The sequence below is a fragment of the Parasteatoda tepidariorum genome, chromosome 8 (genome assembly GCF_043381705.1).
Source record: "Parasteatoda tepidariorum isolate YZ-2023 chromosome 8, CAS_Ptep_4.0, whole genome shotgun sequence".
Lineage (NCBI taxonomy): Eukaryota > Metazoa > Arthropoda > Arachnida > Araneae > Theridiidae > Parasteatoda > Parasteatoda tepidariorum.
The window spans coordinates 42,037,688-42,057,697 of record NC_092211.1 but is presented as its reverse complement, the minus strand read 5'-3'; the positions used below and the strand labels follow the sequence as shown (position 1 = coordinate 42,057,697).

General features: G+C 28.2%; 1 protein-coding gene across 10 annotated transcripts in view; it reads right to left on the bottom strand.

The window, feature by feature from the left end:
* The window catches only part of LOC107447376 (coiled-coil domain-containing protein AGAP005037), a 679,334-nt gene that overhangs the window by 200,603 nt on the left and 458,721 nt on the right, over window positions 1–20,010 (bottom strand). For all 10 annotated transcript variants that reach the window (XM_071184692.1, XM_071184693.1, XM_071184694.1 and 7 more), the window contains one exon: window positions 6,331–6,506. In XM_071184692.1, coding sequence (XP_071040793.1) covers window positions 6,331–6,506 — 176 coding nt within the window. The remainder of the gene's footprint in view (window positions 1–6,330; window positions 6,507–20,010) is intronic.

Below are 20,010 nucleotides of genomic sequence, written 5' to 3'. Positions count from 1 at the left end.
ATTAACAAAATAGTTCAATTTAAATGTGTTGAACAATAATGTAGTTAAATTTTTCTAAAACTTTAATGTGGTGCCAAGAATATAGATCAATTTAAGCATGTTGGACAATATTGTCGTTCAATTTTGTTAAAATTTTATTGAGGTTCAAATTTTAACCATTTTACTGATTCTCAAAACTTGATTACACTATATAAAAGGGCAAATTTAAAGAAAACATTGTTCCATTTAAAATCTTATCACCGTGCAGCAATATAATTTACACAATTTACACCTATTTCGGATCAATTTTGAATACATTTCTCTGAGAGTGTAGATAAGAAGCAATTTTTAAAAAAACTCATTAGATACATCATAAAACAAACTTTCGACAATGATGACTTATAAATTACGACAAAAATTTCACGCAAAATTTCAATTTTTTTCAAATTGTGTTATAGTATATGGCCAAAACGAAAGAAGAATATTAATAAGATAATAGGTAAGTTGAAGGTTCAGGATTATTAAAAATGGAGCTCTACACGAAGGAACAAAATGCGTCCCATCTTTGTAAACAAAATTTAGAGCATCGCATAGGCATTTCTTTGTCACCTAATTTCACATTTTGGTGATCAGAATTGGCAACTCAAATTATGTGAGTAGACGTTTAAGACTAAGGTTAATTTGGCGTTAGAAGGTACAAGCTTAGAGTATTAAGTTGCAAGCCAATTGTCTAAGGTACAAGCCTGAAATCCACGGTGCAAGTTTTTAGACAAAGAAAACCTCCACCACCCACCATATAGCATAACCACACAAGTTTATATTATAAGATTAGTAAAAGATTATATTTGAACACTGCATCAGCGAAATTCAACCACATTTATGCAACATGATCATTGGAAATTTTGGCAAAAATGTCCTTATTCGCCAACAAAAATACGGAGGCTCTTTAAACGATAGGCTATTTAAACGATAGGCTATTTGATATATAGCCTTATACATATTTTATGAATCAATGAAAAATTTACAATTTTCGTATAAGAGTCTGCGTTTTCTATCAAAATTACCTCTCATGTGAAATTTAGGACATCCTGCATTACATAAAAAACACGGCAATACACGGTTTTTAACCATTAAAAGATTACATTAAACTGCAGCATCTACCCGTTAAAAAGCAGTATTTATTGCTATAATCAAGGTTTTCCTCCACTGGTGCTTTTTTTTCTCCCGTTCGTAATGTCATCACTTTCAATCAAACTAAATAGAGATGCAGCTTAACGTAGAAAAACGAAGTATGCATTTTTCGAGGCAATCATAATTTAGCAAATTGCTATACCGGAAAGCAATTCAAATTCAAATCAATCACTCGATCACACATTTTCTTTCGCACCGTTTGAATTTTATAGGGAGGTCCCTACTCAGAAATGATCACAGGTACAATGGCCTTTTGGATTGATTCTGCTGGTAACCATGACAACTCAATTGTGGCCGGATTCAGCTTGAAACTTCAGTCCCTCCTGGTTGTCATGGCAACGGTTAAATCACCATCACTCAGCAAAAAGGAGATGAAGTGTAGAATCTGACACCTAACGTGATCCCACCCTTCAACTACAGCTAAGAAGGTTTAGGTTCAAGAAATTCAATTAATTTAAATTCCAGTAAAAATTTTCTGTGCTTTTTTTTATCATTTTGATTAATCGGATGACAGTTTAAAAAACTTTAAGAAAAAAAGGATTGAGTATTGAAAATTGGAATTTTTTCTATGGCGCAGTAATTTATATTTTTCCAAAAAAAATAGCAGAAACTATTTTTACCGCTTCACTATTTATTCCATTGGCGTTATCGTCAAATTAGATTTTTCCTTAATTTACTTTTCCGGCATGGAATGCTCACAAGCATTCAAAAAGGGAGAAAGCAAAAAGAAATTTTTCTCTCCGATCTGATATTGGGGGAGAGTTTTTATACTACTAATGTATTTTTACAGAATTATCATATTTCTTTTCATGGCATAAAAATATTTATTTCTTTTCGAAGCAATATAGTTATCAACCATTTAAATACCTATTTGCTAATTTTTTCTGCGGATAGGATATTGATTTTTTTTTGCACCGAAAACACTTAGGAAATAAATTTTCAAGTAAAAGTTTCCAAATAAAATTAATTTTTTATGATTATTTATGCTTCTTTTAATTTAAAAAAAATATTGTAAAAATTTTCATGCTTGTTAATCTTTTCTGATGGTAAAACATTCATTTGCACTGGAACGCTTACAACTCATACTACATTGCAATATGAAAAATTTCAGAATTTTCACTTTGTTTTTTAAAAAAACTGCTGGATGTTCCAGTTATATAATATTAATACAAAATAGCATATATCGTAGCTCATTTAAGAGATTTTGACATCTGCATAAAGATTACAATGACTGAAATTGAATTATAAAAACATGTCAACAAAGGATAAGGTATGCTTTGCACTATGAAGGCAAAAGAAAAAAAAAACAACGTGAATAAAGCACAAAAGAAATATATGAATCGACATATATGATAAATGAACGAAGTGACTGACGCACTTTAATAATACTTCTCTTAAAAATGGCAAATACTGTACTAAAATTGTAAAATTTCAAAAAAGGTGTGCTTATTTCATCAGCAATTGTGAATATTTGTAAAGGGGAGAGTGACAAAAGATTCACAATTACTGGGTAAATTCTGAATCTTTAATCCCGCTCTCCAATTGACTGAAATCGAACATAACAAATAATAATATCTCAACAAAGGACATGGTACACTTTGTACTATGTAGAAAAAAGCAGTAAGTGAATAAAGGACAAATGAAAATACATATATTTCACAATGATTTCCTACACAAAAGGAGACCAAAGGAAGACCACAACCAATGATACTTAATTCAGTATTTTGCTTTTATCAATAAAAGTTTTTTTTTTCTTTCCTCCCACAAAAGCACACAAACAAAAACGCAAATTATAAAATAATTAAATATCAGCACGCTTGAATAACTTTTTATCAAACAATCAGATTTTCACGTACTAACATGTCTTTATGGTTTGAGGCAGTGACCTAAAATATTCAAATATTTGTGCCAATTTTTAGTTAAGAAATTTGACTGAAAAATGTAATTTCTCTGAATAAACGCACTTTTTTCTGACCCATTCAACTTTTTGAACTTCAAAATAATAGAGAGGGGGGGGGGTTGCATTCAGAAAAATATAGTTCCAGCTAAGAGAGCAGTTGAAAGTTTTGGTCAATTAATGTCAGTTTAACATGAATGTTTTGCCATTAGTCTGAGACCATTCTAACGAATGATAATTATTTTAACAAGAATATAAAACTCGTTTAATCAAAGATAAATCTTCATAATTTTCTCGTAAAATTTAATGCTGTTCGCAAAAAGTTTGAGTTGTATGGGAAAACATTTGAGGCAAATAGTAATACAGAAAACTAAGTAATTTTTACGGTAAACAAAGTAATCTTTAGATCCAAAATTTGAACGGAATTGGTTGGAAGGTTCTTCTGAAATGAACGAAATTTTTGGAAATTTTACTTTCCAAAAATTACTTGTTTGTTTTAATAAGGCAAGATTTTCTAGATATTTCGAATGTAAGAATGCAATAGCGTCACCTTTGCTTACACTGTAAAAAATTCTGAATGAAATTAAGGTCAAAGGTACCATAATTTGATTTTTTGATACTTTTTACAGTAAAATCGCTGAATCAATCTAATTAAATAAGTATTATTGTTAGAATTACGGTATAATAGTTTACGGTTAAAGTGGCACCCAAAATCCTGCTACTTTAAGCCGTAATTTGATCCGGAATTTTTTACCGTATATACTAGCAATGAAACATAAGACTAGCAATAAGAAATAAATATAAGTCGAATGAAAAGGAAGACCAAACACATTTAAACCAACTGCAGTGAGAGATCAACTTGACCTTCACATGACGATCAGCACAATTGTCATATATTTTATTTCGGTTTATATGATAATGCCAAAAGTAATTTTAAAAGTAATACAAAACATTTAATTATCATCAGCTCTGTTTAACAGTAACAATTCTCTAATCGATTAAAGTTCCCAGTAAAAGTTCTGAAATGCTTATAGCAAAATAAAGTTGCAAAAAAGTTATTAACTTACATACTTGCACAAAATATTAACGTTCATTTTTATTATGGCAAAAAATTTAGTTTTAAATAATCAAATAATTCTAATATTACATTAAGAAATAATTCTAATGTTAATTCTAATCTTACGTTAAGAAATAGTATTTAAAATTTTTTGTAATAACAATAACACTAATACTTTCCTAGATTTTAGGGGAGATCTTGAAAGAGTATAAATTAGTTGAAGGCGAGTTTTAAAAAGAGTTAGGAGTCGCAGTCGAATATGCCAAATACCAACAAATAAGGATTGATGAGGATTCGTCAGTCAAGATCTTGATTAAGTATTTTTTTTAAAACATTTTTAATAAGCGTGGTACGTGAGGAAATTTGACTTTCCACAGTAAAAAAAAGAAGAAAAAAATAGTTGTATAATTTTCTTATCTTGTAAACTAACTAGAGATAAATAATATTTTTAAAGGAACGATATTATTTCATGTATTTTATACTTTAAGACTTTATGGCATATATATCTCTTATTGTAGTACTTTCCTTTATAATTAATTTGCTTTTAGATTAATTCTTATGGAGGAATTATAAGACAACTTGAATTATTTACATAATGACTCAAATTTTAATAATTCGTAAATAAAAGAAACAAATAAAATTTTAATTAAATGTAGTTAACTCATGTAAATAAATGTCAATTAATGCCATTAAATGTATCATATAAAACTTCAATTCACATAAACCCTTTTAGTATATCTGTCACATATTACAGAAATTTTGTTTCTGATTAATATGTTTTAATTTTTGTAAATGGATAATTTTTAGATAGCTTGTATTTATAATGATGCAATAATTTTAGATTATTTATTAAAGAAACTCACACTGCTTCAAGATAAGTATGTTCATAAAATTATTATGTTTAGAGCTATAAAATTAATTAAAAAAATATTTTATGTTTCGAAACTTCATGGCACAGATGGCAGCACGCATTTCGTTTAAAGGAAAATTTTATTTGTAATAATTATACACACCTGTGAAAATTAGATGCATCTGAGCACTTTGAAAATATAACCACCACCACCCCAAAAACTTACAACAACATGCAAAAAATTATAATCGGAATACTAATAAGAAATTATGGTTTATTCACTAATACTCGTATTTTAGAAGTAATTTAACGTGAATATTTCTGATAACTTTACGTGATAACACTAGATGGCGACACCAAAATCAAAGGTATGAAAGTTTTAAAGTTCATTTAAAGAAATTCTAATGTTATTCAGCTATCGATAGTTTTAAAAATTTCTATATTAAACGAAAAAATCTGGATTAATTAAATTGTTTCGAATTTTTTTTACAAGGAATTGTTAGATCAGTCATAAATAATAAAAAGTAATTAAAAAAACTAATAATAAGTAATAAAAAATCTAATTAAGAATAATTAGAAAGTTATATTTCACACATTGCCACATTAGAACAATTCAGAAAAGAATAAGGTTGAATGCGAATAGGAAAACATTTTTTTTTTGTTTAAAAATATTATAAGATACCGATTATAAGATAACGGTTAGCGGTGAATGGATTCGTCCACTTTGTTACTTTTTATTTTTGTCTCAATTATGGTTGCTATGAATTATATTTTTTCGGAATCTGTGTTAAGAAAAAAAAAAGATGCCGATTATAAGATACAGATTAGTGGTGAACGGATTCGTATATTCCACTTAGTTAGTTTTTATTTTTGTCTCAATTATGGTTGGTATGAATTATATTTTTTTTCGGAATCTGTGCTAAGAAAAAAAAAATATACCGATTATAAGATACCGATTAGTGGTGAATGGATTCGTATATTCCACTTTGTTACTTTTTATTTTTGTCTCAATTATGGTTGGTATGAATTATATTTTTTCGGAATCTGTGTTAAGAAAAAAAAAAGATACTGATTATAAGATACCAATTAGTGGTGAATGGATTCGTATATTCCACTTTGTTACTTTTTCTTTTTGTCTCAATTATGGTTGGTATGAATTATATTCATTCGGAATCTGTGTTAAGAAAAAAAAAAGATACCGATTAGTGGTGAATGGATTCGTATATTCCACTTTGTTACTTTTTATTTTTGTCTCAATTAAGAAAAAAAAATGTGAAATAATTTTTATACATTTAAAAGGCTAAACTGCACCCCCCCCCTAAAAAATAAATAATAAATGAAGTCAGAGACACTAACCTCCAAATCCAGACTGGGTCTCGGAAGAGTGGTCATGCTTCCAGTTTCGAATCCGACTGTGTGGTGCCGCCTGGGCTGAGGACGTTTTAGAGTTTGACTGCCACGAGGACAAACATCGCTCATGTGACCAGAGTCACCCTCCCAATCAACGGACCTCTTCGATAGACTCGATGGAGCTGTAAAAAATGAACACATATTAATATTATTACAACAAATTATTAATATTAATACATGATTATTCATAAAATATAAGACTTCCCAAATATGATAGAAGACTTAAATTTTATTTGCATGTAAGGTTGATAGTGTTCTGCTTAGGAAACTAGCTTTTCAACAATTTCACAATTAGTTACTAAATTCGCCAACGGATGGCGTTGATAACTAAGGAGAAACTTATGTATATAAAGTGTCCAAAATACCCACCATTTGTAACAAAACACAGTGCAGTTTAAGGAAAGAAAAAAATAACAGACATTAATGAAAATGGTTAAATTAGAATGGTCTGATAAGCAACAGAAAAGATTTTTTGATCGTATTTAGTCAGTAGCGTCATCTGTTGTCGAACATCGTTAATGATAATGAAATAGATAGGGGAAAAATACAGTGTTCTAAGCCAGTGATCTCCAATTTTTTTATTGTCGCGGACCAGTCAACGTTTGATAATTTTACCATGGTCTACTGAGAGGAAGGGACGTTTGATTGATTTAGGGTGTTTTGATTTAATAATAATTTCAATTTAATTGCATTTCACTAAGCTTTCAAATTAAATACAGTTGCAACGAAAATGAAAATGAAATAAATTAACATTTTAACTCACTAGAACAGTAAGTAAATAATAACCCTGAGCTCGTTTCTTTGCAACGAGACGATTCCATTAGGGTTAAAGAGAGACAATCACATCAGAAGTATGTTGCTTATGTTTAGTTTATTTCGTTTTCGTTACTTCGGAAATCGTTCGTTGCTGTATAGGTTGTCGGAAACGGCAATAAATATTTAAGATCTGTGGTTTTAATCTCAGGGTTATCCTCTCGTCCACAGAAAGACGTCGCAAACACCCGAGAGAAATAATGCACCACAGTAAATAAAATTAAAACTAATTTAATGTTTCTTTCGCTGCCCGGAATCCTTTGATCCATGGACCGGCACAAGTCCCCGGCCCGGTGGTTGGGGACCACTGTTCTAAACCATATATTTTCATTTTTCTATTTTTTTAAATTGGTTTTTAACCCCTTCCCTCTCGCTCCCGTGAAAATGACGGGTTGAGATTTCGTCGTTATTTCTCGCTCCCGTGATATTGACGGGCTGGAAACTAATTAATATTTTTTTGCCCGGAAAACATTTTATTTATCATTTTACACACCAGATAGCAGTACCAGGATATTTTTAAGGTAATTATAGATAGTTAGTTTATTTTAAACCAGATGCCAGCACTAAAGTCAGCTAATCAGCACTAATCAAATGCGTGTATTTGTGATATGTTATTTGTAATTTTAGCAAAGCATGCTTTCCTGGTTTGTGCTCAAGATAAAATTTATTTTTAACCCCTTCCTTCTCGCTCCCGTGAAAATGACAGGTTGAGATTTCGCTCGTTATTTCTCGCTCCCGTGATATTGACGGGCTGGAAACTAATTAATTTTTTTTTTTTTTGCCCGGAAAACATTTTATTTCTCATTTTACACACCAGATAGCAGTACCAGGATATTTTCAAAACACATATTTCTAAAATTTTCCTTGCTTGCTGGAAAACCAACATTTAACACTGAATGTTGGCTTTTCCTAAAAATTAAATTTTTTAAAATTTCAAGCCAAAAACAAATCAAAAATTTAAAAAGAATATATATATTGTTCATACACATAGCTTCATATAATTTTCAGGGATAAAAAAAATAAATACTTTTATGACCGTTTTCTTGAAAATTAACCGATCATTAAGGGGTTAATAAAATCTGCTATTTTGGGATAGCCAGTATTAAAAATTGTTTCTTTATTTAAAGAGCGCGATATTCTTCTTTATGTTATTGCTTAAATTATGTTCAAGTAGGAATCCCTAATTATTTTTTTCTCAGCTGTAACATTTAATATATATCAGTGAAATTTCTAGTTTCTACGAAAATTAAGTTAACTAAAATCTGTTTATCACAAAAATAAAAATTTAAAAGGACAAAAAAAATTAAATTTAAAAGAAAAGATGTTGCATGATTATTTTAATTGTAAGAGTAAAAAACACAATTACCATATTGCAATCTAACGTTTATTATATAAAAATAGAGTAAAAAGAGTTTTTAGTTCGAGATTTTTTAATGTGATTGAAACTATTAATTTTAAATTTCAGTGAGATTTTTTTTTTGAATTAGTATACATTATTTCGCATATTAAGTTTATAAGAAAATTATTAAGTTTATAAAAAAATATATCTATAATATTTCATTTATTAAATATTTTTTTGAATAATTTTTTTTTATAAAATTTACATTTTGGAGAATTATAACTAAATTTAATTAATCCTCTGATGTCGTATTCCTAATTTCTCTCACCTGAGTTTATTTATCCTCTTTTTTTGCTCTAAGAGTCGTTTGGCTGCTCTAAATCACTACAGCAAAGAAATATATTGAGCTTTAATACTAAACATGCCATTTACTTCGTTTGATAGTCTTTGAAGTATATAAAAGTCAAAGTAATATTTTAAAACTTGTGCTTAATGGAAATAGTGTTTTTCTTCGTAAAAAAATAAAAATAAAATTACTTAGTGTTTCTGTTACTACATTCGTGCAGTAAAAATTAATTCCTGTCAGTATGAAAATTATGTATGAGTAATTGCAAGAGTTGACGCAGAAGCTCCAGAGTAGTTAAAATTTGAAAATATTTTTATAACAGGATTACAATTATTAACTAAAGTCTTACAAACTGTTCCTTTTATTGAAAAAAAAGTGAGCAAGAATCTTTTTCTTAGCTTTCAAGAGAGGGCAGCACTAAAAATCGAAAATACTTCATCTAAATACTTTAAATTGTGTATTTTTTCTATTGATTCACTATAAAAAGAAAAATGTGATTTCTAATAATAAAGAAAGGATAACTGGACATTGTGTTTTGACATAATTGTATTNAAAAAAAAAAAAAAAAAAAAAAAAAAAAAAAAAAAAAAAAAAAAAAAAAAAAACAGGTAAATGCGGTTATTTTATCGAAAGTCAAATTAAGAGGGAAAAAAAGCTTTATTTTTATATAATTACTTTTTTTTCACACCTTCACTTTTTAACTCATTTTTTAACAGTGTTCACTCTTAACTACAAGAAAAATGTATTTTATTATTTTTATCAAGTTTCGCTTTATAAAATTATATAAAATTAGTAATTATAATTTATAATTATTAATTTTATAATTAAGAAATTTTTTATAATTATTAAGAATTTTTTAAATTATTAATTAATCCACCAAATATTTCTACAGAACTTAAATCTCAGAAATATCAGAGTATTGTATGTACTTTTTTCCTAAAAGATTTCCTAATGACATTTAAATTCATTGTTTCGCCTATTCGGTAGAATTTGTGTCGACCACGTATTCGGTCGAGATTCGACTCCCCAAGATAAAAGTTGAGTTCTTCATGGTTTGTAATGTATTTTGCTGTTTCAGAGTCGAAAGAGGCTTAATGTATAAAAGTCAGGAAGCTATCTACAGAAGTTAACTTACTTTATTTTGTATAACTGAGTTTTTCCTTTTTTAATTTTTCGTAATTTTAGATAAGAGTCTGCTGTTAACTGATTTTCTGCAGACTCTCAGGTAAAGTTTTTTACCGTACCCCTTTTACTCCACAATTCTCCAAAGATTTTGAAGAATGTTATTCAATATGCTGTCAGTTAGTTAGAAATTTTTTTTAAAAAAAAGTTCTTACCCAGATGCATGTTTTAAATGTTTAAAGTAATTTGATTTCAAAATTTCTGAAGTTACTAGGAGGCTCCGCCCCCTGCTCGCTAACGCTCGCCAACCCCCGAGAATTGCTACGCAATCCTATGTGGTTCACGCCGTGAACCATGGCTTGCTGCGCTCGCTCGCCAATGAACACAATGTTCTAGCACAAAGACATAATATATTATCATCAAAGACATAGTATTTTATCATCAAAGACATAGTATTGNTATTTATGGGATCTCTCTGGTCCCATATTTCAAAAATAAACTGACCAACTTAATGCATAACAAAATTAAAAATGAAAAAAAGAATTCTAAAAAATTATCAAACAGCAGCGGTAGCCGTAGCAACGCATGCATTGACAACGCATGCGCACTGTTTACTATTACTCTTTAACACAGTTTAAAAGTATGATGACGTCCAAAGTAGGTGCGCACGCCGTCAATCCCAAAACGACGCGCATTTCGCTGATGGATTAAAAAAACCTTTTGTGTGATAGTTGTGAGCAAGATATTGCTTGCTGCATCTTTTCGATACGGTTGACGAATTGAAAAACTTTCCAAAGCAAGCAGAATATAATTATAATATTATTTTAAACATCTCCAATCCCTATTTTTTTTAAATAGTTTTTTTTTTAATTAAACAAAATATTATTATGGTTAAATTTTACTTACTAAAGAATAAATCAACCAAATATGTGATTTAAAAATAAGGATTTAGCAATTCTTGGAAGCAATTTCAAGAGAAAAACCACTCAATCCGACCCATTACACCAGCATTTCTGTTTTTAACTGTAAATAAAGTTGATGAGATCATCAAATAAATGGCATCAACTAATTCAGATCGAAACATCGGTCGCTAAGTAAATGGCCTTAACTTAGAAAATGTACTTACTTCGAAGTAGTAGAATATGCACTTACATGTACTTAACTTAGAACATTCAACACGTTTCTCTCATACCATTCGAAGTAAACTTAAAGTTTCAGAAAATTATCTAGGTAACCAACTACACGAGTTATCGTTAAATATGCTTGTAAATTTTTTTGTCAAAGCCTGGGCATTAAATTCTTTTAATACTTCAAGAGCATTAGTCGTAACTACAGCTCCTGAATAAATTATTAGACGCACTATAAGATTCTATGCAAAATCTTAATTATTAGGTGATACTACACAGCTTTATTGTTTTTACGCGACTGAAACCGGTTTGCACTTGTTTACGTTGGTGTATCAATTGGTTAACACTGTAATGCAATAGGTTAAAAATAAATACAAATAGAAAGTATATAAAAAATTTCCTGAATAAGAACCCGTTTGATATATGTTTAAATATAAAAGTATTGCATATAAACGCGTGCAAAACATGTAATTATTAAAAACCTACAGTGCGTCCAATAATTTGATCTAATTAGTACAATATAATATAATACTTGATATAATAAATATTCTATATTTATATAATATACCGTCTAAATTATCCAATCGTCAAATTTAAATTATATATCGCTGAATTTAATTAATTGGTATCCGAATGTAAACAAGTGCAAACTGGTTTCAGTCGCGTAAAAACCATAAAGCTGTATAGTATCGCCTGATAATTAAGATTTTACATAGAATATTATAGTGCGTCTAATAATTTGGCCAGAGACTGTATATATGATTCGGCACATTTTCAGCCATATAATTTAGGATGAAAATTTCAAAAAAAGGTAACAAAAACGCTATATTCTTGGTTATAAAAAAACCAAAATCAATCTATTTTTAAGTTCCCAAATTAGTTGGCGAAGCTCAACATTTAATGAAAAGCATTCTCTGAGTAAATAAAAATTATTCAGATTTCATTCACGAATGAGAGAACTTTTATATTTTATATTGCGAGTCAGGGTATAAAAATATTTTGAACAGCTTTTAGAATTTTATAGGATGAAAAGAAGAGGTAAAAAAAGAAAAAAAAAATGCAAGCTTAATTTGATAAATGATGTTAGAGGCCAAAACGATTTCACGGAATCCATTGGACCCCAACTCCATTTTCGTCTTTGGAAGTCTTCCAATCAAATCCTCTATCACATCTCATTAAAAACTACCTACGTTTCATCAAATTTTATGCTTGTGACCCAGATTTATCTATAAAATTATTTTACTCTTCCATTTAACATTCGTCGTGGAGTTGTTTGGGTATAATTGAATCGATTTGGTTAACCCTTTAGCCCAGATGGGACACCAGTGTTCCTTTTAAATATAATTTTTCTGACGCTCTATTTAAAAGTAAAAATGCAGTTTGCTATTTTTTAGTTATAGAAAATAGTCTCATACAGACTAAAAAAATCTGATACATTCTCGGAATCATATTTGTTAAATAATCATTCTAAAATAGAAAATCCAAAAAAAAATTCTTTTTGATTTTAATTCGGGTGGTGGTAGTAAAAATCTTTAATAAATGCAAACAAATATAAGTTTACAAACAAATTTTTGTAATAAATTTATATATACACTAGCCGACCCGGCAAACGTTGTTTTGCCATATCAATTATTTCTAGAGTATGAAAATATATCTTATTTATTGTAAGTGTGTGCGTATGTGGTATGAGAGGAAGAGGCATGGAGCGCTGTGAACGATGACGGAATATGAAAATAACAACACACCAAATAACAGTTTCTTTTAATTTATTGTAACTTTTTTATAAATTATCTACACAACGAATTCTGAAAATATTAGTCAACAATATTAATCTCTTAGTGCAATGAAGTGAACAATTTTTTTTTTCCATCTTTAGCTAACACAAATAAACTGGATGGTTTGTCCACTCGAGAGCATGCCATGCATCATTGTTCGTGTGAAAAACACGGTGTGCTCAAATCTAAGCCACAAACAGACATTGCTTGGTCTTGTCATTGCAAATGCCAATCTAATGGGGAACTGAATGCGTTTAAATTGAATTGGCACATCTGTGGGTATAATAGGGATTCGTGGAAGTAATATACTTTCACCCCGGACTTTTGTCATTTTACTTCGATAACGTTGCTCATTAATTTTTTAACGACTAATCGCGTGTCGTTGCACAGCCGTGGGGGGTTCAAATTACGAAGCAAAATAACCGGAGATCCAACTTTGAGTACTAAATAATGCGGTGGTATGCCTGGTAAATCCAATGAGATTAAAAACTCTGTTGGGAAATTTGCAGTTTCAATGGGATCGCAAACTGCATCAACTGATTTGTATGTCACCAAGTTACCTGGCAATAACTGTTGTATCTTCAGATTCAATTTGTTGACGTCCACATTTTTACTGCTATGATCTGTGATCAATGTGTATACTTCTGTGATCAATGATTTTTTTGAAACGTCTGGACCTTCGATCTCCGGAAACTTCCGGATCACTGTTAGCGAAAAGTTCGGAAATCCGGATTTTTTCCGGAGCACAATCAGCCCTGATCTTGTAATTTGCTTAGCGAAACTTAATTTGTCACAAATAATTTTTTTAAATGTTTTTAAAAACTATAAACATTATTTTGAAAAATTTAATGCAGAATAATAAACAGAAGTTTGGGTTCCATTTTTTTTGTACGAGCACATTATCATCTTGCACCATTTTGAAATGGGAAATAATGTAATGTAAAACTAAACAAATTGATAAATAATAGTTACAGTTTAGAAAATTAAATCGCTTTAGAAAATAAAGTCTAGAAAACTCAAAAAGAAGACAGTTTTTAAGACGTCCACCTTATTCTATCATATGCTTTTCCAAACAATTTTATATGTATAGGTGTACATTATTTCACAGTGAAAGCTCGAATCTAGCGATAAATTTGGCGAATATATTATATTATATATTATATTAGGTACTTTACAAGCGAATAGGTACTTAATAAGTTAACAGAATTTCCACCAAATAATAACACAATACTCAAAAACTTACTGAATGCTTGCATATTTGGGAAATTTGTAGCTTTTTCGCTTAAAAAGCTTTCCATATTAATTTGAAAATATTGCCTGTCCTTTTATAGTTTATAGCCCCAAACCCTCGATTACTTCCAAATTTTGCCAACGTATGTTTTTTATTTGAAACAACCGCAGTGTGGTTTATTTTAATACAATTTGTTAAAAATTGATATATTTTAATAAGCAATATATATATATTTATTATGCAAAACGTTTGTAATTAACGTAAATAATAATAATAATAAAATTCGTCTAAAAATCGTTCGAGAATTTCTATGCTTGTTTTTGAGTTACATTATCTTTCAATTTGTCTTAAGCAAAAATTAAATTATTTTTAAGTGAATAAATAAAAATAAATTCTAATTAAGTGAATTTTATTCTTATAATATTTTAGAAATCATAGAATAAAGTTACATAATATATTTAGATTTTTTTAACCTAATTTTAAATTAACATTGAAGAATTTACAAAGCGCAATTCGGCAATTGAAGTCTTTTTTATCTAAGATTATAAGGCCGGAAAATATTTTTAAGTCGTTCTTTCGAAAAATATGCTATAGAAATAAAGTTCTCTTTCTTCAACAAAAAAGGAAACTTATTAGGCGAAAAAAAGTTTTGTTAATACTTTCAGCAGCATTTTGAAACTGGTCAGCATCTAAACTTTTACATGGCGTCTGGAAAAAATTTGAAAAACTTTTTATGTGGTTATTTTTTTATTTATTTAACCCTGTTTTTAATGAAAAAAATTGGCTAACACTACACTCTACCGTCATATTTTCATTATCTACATATTTCAATTCAGAAACCCAGAAAAGTAATTTTAAATTATTAAAGCTAAGAGAGTTGAATTTTGCTCTGGAACTGATTTGGAAAACAACTTCAAATTATTTGTCATTATCTTTTATTTGATATCGTTTTTATTAAAATAAGACAGCTTAAAAAAACTCAAGTGTAGCTTTAACATCTACGTATTCTAAACCAAACACCCAGAAAACAAATTGAAATTACAGAAACTAAGTAAGTTTTTTTTTGTGCTGGAAGTAAATGAAAAAACTATTTCAACTAATGGATCTTTTTCATCCAAAAACGTTTTTATTAAAAAAATGTTAAAAAAATTGTTAGTTAAAATCAAACTCAAATATATTTTTACTATCTTCATATTCCAATCGAGAAACTAAGAAAACAAATTGAAATTACTGAAACTAAGAAAGTTTTATTTTATGCTTGAATAAAACTGAACTATTTCAAATAATAAATCATTTATATCCAAAAACGTTTTATTAAAAAAAATAATAAAAAATTGTTCGTTAAAACCAAATCCAAGTATATTTTTACTATCTACAGATTCTAATCCAGAAACTCAGAAAACAAATTGAAATTACTAAAACTAAGAAAGTTTTATTTTGTGCAGGAGCTAAATTAAAAAAAATATTTCAAATTATAAATCGTTTACATCCAGAAACGTTTTTTATAAAAAAATAATAAAAAATTAAAAAAAATTTTCATCAAAAGCAAACTCCATTTTTTTTTTACTATCTACATATTCCAATCGAGAAACTGAGAAAACAAACTGAAATAACTGAAATTAAGAAAGATTTATTTTGTGCTGGAATTAAACGGAAAAACTTCTTCAAATAATAGATCGTTTATAGCCAAAAACGTTTTTATTAAAAAAAATGTTCGTCAAAACCAAATTCAAGTTTTCTATTACTAACTACATATTTCAATCCAGGAACCCAGAAAACAAATTGAAATAACTCAAACTAAGAAAGTCTTATTTTGTGCTGGAATTGAATTTAAAAACAATTTCAAATAATAGATCGTTTACATCCAAAAATGCTTTACTATCTACATATTCCAAACGAGAAACTGAGAAAACAAATTGAAATAAAGAAAGTTTTATTTTGTGCTGGAATTAAACTGAAAAATTTATTCAAATAATAGAATGTTTATAGCCAAAAACGTTTTTATTAAAAAAAAAAAAAACGTTCGTTAAAACCAAATTCAAGTATACTTTACTATTTACATATTTCAATCCAGAAACTCAGAAAACAAATTGAAATAACTGAAACTAAGAAAGTTTTATTTTGTGCTGGAACTGAATTGAAAAACAATTTCAAATAATGGATCGTCTACTTCCAAAAACGCTTTTATTAAAAAAATTATTAAAAAAAATTGTTTAAAATCAAAGTCCAGTATATTTTTACTATCTACATATTCTAATCCAGAAACACAGTAAAAATTGGAATTGTTAAAACTAAGAGAAATGATTTTTGCGCTGCTAATAATATGAAAAACTGTTTGAAACAATATATCGTTTTTATTAAAATAAAAACGTTCGTTAAAATTAAAATTCAAGCCTGTTTTTACTGTCTAAATTTTCCAATCTAGAAATCCAGAAAACAAATTAAAATTATTAAAATTATTAAAACTGTAAATAAACAGAAACTATTGGAATTATTAAAACTAAGAGAAATGATTTTTGCGCTGCTAATAATATGAAAAACTGTTTGAAACAATATATCGTTCTTATTAAAATAAAAACGTTCGTTCAAATCAAAATTGAAGTCATGTTTTTACTGTCTAAATTTTTCAATCTAGAAATCCAGAAAACAAATTGAAATTATTAAAACTGTAAATAAACAGAAACTATTGGAATTATTAAAACTAACCGAAATGATTTTTGCGCTGCTAATAATATAAAAAACTGTTTGAAACAATATATCGTTCTTATTAAAATAAAAACGTTCGTTAAAATCAAAATTGAAGTCAGGTTTTTACTGTCTAAATTTTTCAATCTAGAAATCCAGAAAACAAATTGAAATTATTAAAACTGTAAATAAACAGAAACTAATGGAATTATTAAAACTAACCGAAATGAATTTTGTGCTGTTAATAATATAAAAAACTATTTGAAATAAGATATTTATTAAAATAACGTTATACTATTTATTAAAATAAAAACGTTCGTTAAAATCAAACTCAAGCCTGTTTTTACTGTCTAAATTTCCCAACCTAAAAATCCAGAAAACAAATTGAAATTATTAAAACTGTGAATTTTGTGCTGGAACTAATCCTTTCGAACAGCTTTAATTGATAAATATTTATTTACCCGACATAAATCTCCAGCGCAAGAGGAAGGTAAATAATCCCATCTCCAGCATAATCCACAGGCGAAATAACGACTCCAGGAATTTCTCTCCTAAAGCGGTAAATCCCACCGGTCGCACCGGTAATCCTGTATTTAATCTCAACTAATTACTAACTCTCCAAGTCAATTCTTACAACCACTCTCCAACTTGAAGAAATCTCCAAGAATCTTTATACCTGCTAAATTAAAATGCTTTATTCATGATTTACGAAGAGTGCTTCAAATTCGCTTTCCCTAACAGGTCTCCAACACCAATTCCTCACCATCAATAAAAGCAGTTTTGGCTATGGCCATAGCTGAAGTGTCATTTATCTTGGCTTTTGGTGTTGGTAGGCAGGGGTTTGAAAGTTTGATAGAATAAAGAAGGGATATATAGAATGAAAGATATTCTAGAAAGAAAGTAGGAGGGAAGTTTTAGTTCATTAGTTTGGACCGTAACCGACAGCAACAGGAAATAGAATGCCGGGACATTTTTTAATATTTTATTTTCTTCATTTTGACTGGAAGTAGATTTGAAAATTCCGTTACATTCTAAATCACTAACTTCAATGAGTAATTTTGATTTTAGTTGTGGATATTTTGAAAAATAAACGTCGGCACATATTCTGTACTAGAATGATTTTTGTTCAAAGTATTCTTTTACAACTACTACGAACCATTCATTTACATTTTTGAAACTAACTAGTGAGCCATATGGATAAAAACTAAATTCTGAATACATGAGTCATGAAAGTTAGAATATATATTGTTGCAATTTGTTTTTCTCAGGAACAACTTACAAAAATACGTAATGCTAAATTATTTTCATTAAATATAACTAAATTATACAAATTAGCATAAATTAATTTCGTTCTGTGTTTTGTGTTGTAATACAAAACGAGAGGAACTAACACCAACGAGTTAGAAGCAATCTTTAGGGGGCATTTACAGAGCTGCACAGTGTTTATTATATTTTTCCTCGCTTATCGCATATATTCCGTATAGATAGAAATTTTTTTTCACATATCAGTCGGGAAAATGTCAATAACTTTTGATGAAATTTTCTTTCCTCAGACTAATAAAAAAAAATATTACAATGTGCGGGTGAATTATTCAATTTCATATTATGGTATGAACTTTTCTTTTTACCGCAAAAAGTGAGATATTGCAATTAAAATATTATTTTACATGAGACTATATACTGTAAATTATTTTATATGGGACTGTATGCTGTAAATTATTTTATATGGGACTGTATACTGTAAATTATTTTATATGGCACAGTATACTGTAGATTATTTTACATGGGACTACATATTGCTAATTTTGTCTCCCAGCGTAAAAAAATATGCTGTTAATACTTATTTTCCAGAAATATCCATTTTGATGCAATTATATATTTTTTTAGAGAAAACAGATTGAATACCTTATAATTCACAATTAAATTATTTCACTTATTTCGCAAAATTTATATCACAAATATGTATCTTATTAAACTTTAAAACAATGTAACAAAAAAATATATTTAACGATGAAACATAGCGCAAAAATTACGTTAAAATCTTCATGTTCTAGATTTTGGAACGAAATTTTTTTATAAATTAATTGAAATTAAAAATTGCTTTACTCTGAAAGTGACTAAAAATGATATTTAAAAATTACAATAGTAAAATTTTATTAAAAACCTGAAGGTATTTTTGCGTCACATAGATGTGACCTCTGACACCTGGCGAAGTATACCCATTTAATATTTAAACGCGAAATTTGTTTTCAATGAAATTGTACTATTTATGAGTTTTATTCAGCTGTGATGTTTCGTGTTATTTTATATGAATGCAAAGCTTCTTGTTATTTTATATTATTAATCTGCAAAAATCAAAAAAACCATAAGAGAATAATTTGCAGATTTTAAATAAACATATATGAAATAAATTTCTAAAAGTTTAACAAAAGATCCCTCTTTATTATAAAAATTATACTCTATTTCCCGCAAATAACTAGAAAATTGTTTCCACAAAAAAAACTGTTGCATAATTTGCAGAGGCATCTATTATTAATTAAAAAGAATAAATAAAGATCAAAAAGTAAAAAGAATAAAAAAACGTTTTCACTAATAATTATTCTCAGCCAAAAAAATTAGATGCTCGATAGATATAATCTGTCTACATTTTTGTTTCATTTTCTAAAAGGTTTAAAACTAGCACTATTCTGAAATTGACTTTTAAAAATCAGGAAAAGTAAAATTTTATGAAAAATCTGAACACGATTTGATGTCTTATAGATACATACACCTTCTACAGTCCAAAAAAAATGATACACCTTGGAAGGTATTTCTATGTGTTTCCGAAACATGCATTAATTCGAATAAAATTTTATGAATAAAATGATAAATATGTTTCGAATAAAATTTTAACATTTGTGATTTCTAAACGTTGTTTTTAGTCAATTTGAATTTTATCTCAAAGAATTAGTCTCATTATTTTATACCCTTACTCTATAAACACCAAGAAAATCTTGGGATACTAATAGACGCTAAATAATGGGATAATAATATGCGTTAAATCTCGGGAAAATAACATATACAACAGGCAAATATAACAAAAAAATTACATAAAGTTCTCCAAAAGTTTCCTCTTTATTATAAAAATTAAACTCCCCATTTCCCATAAATATCTACAAAATTTCCATAAAAAAAAAACTTACTGCACA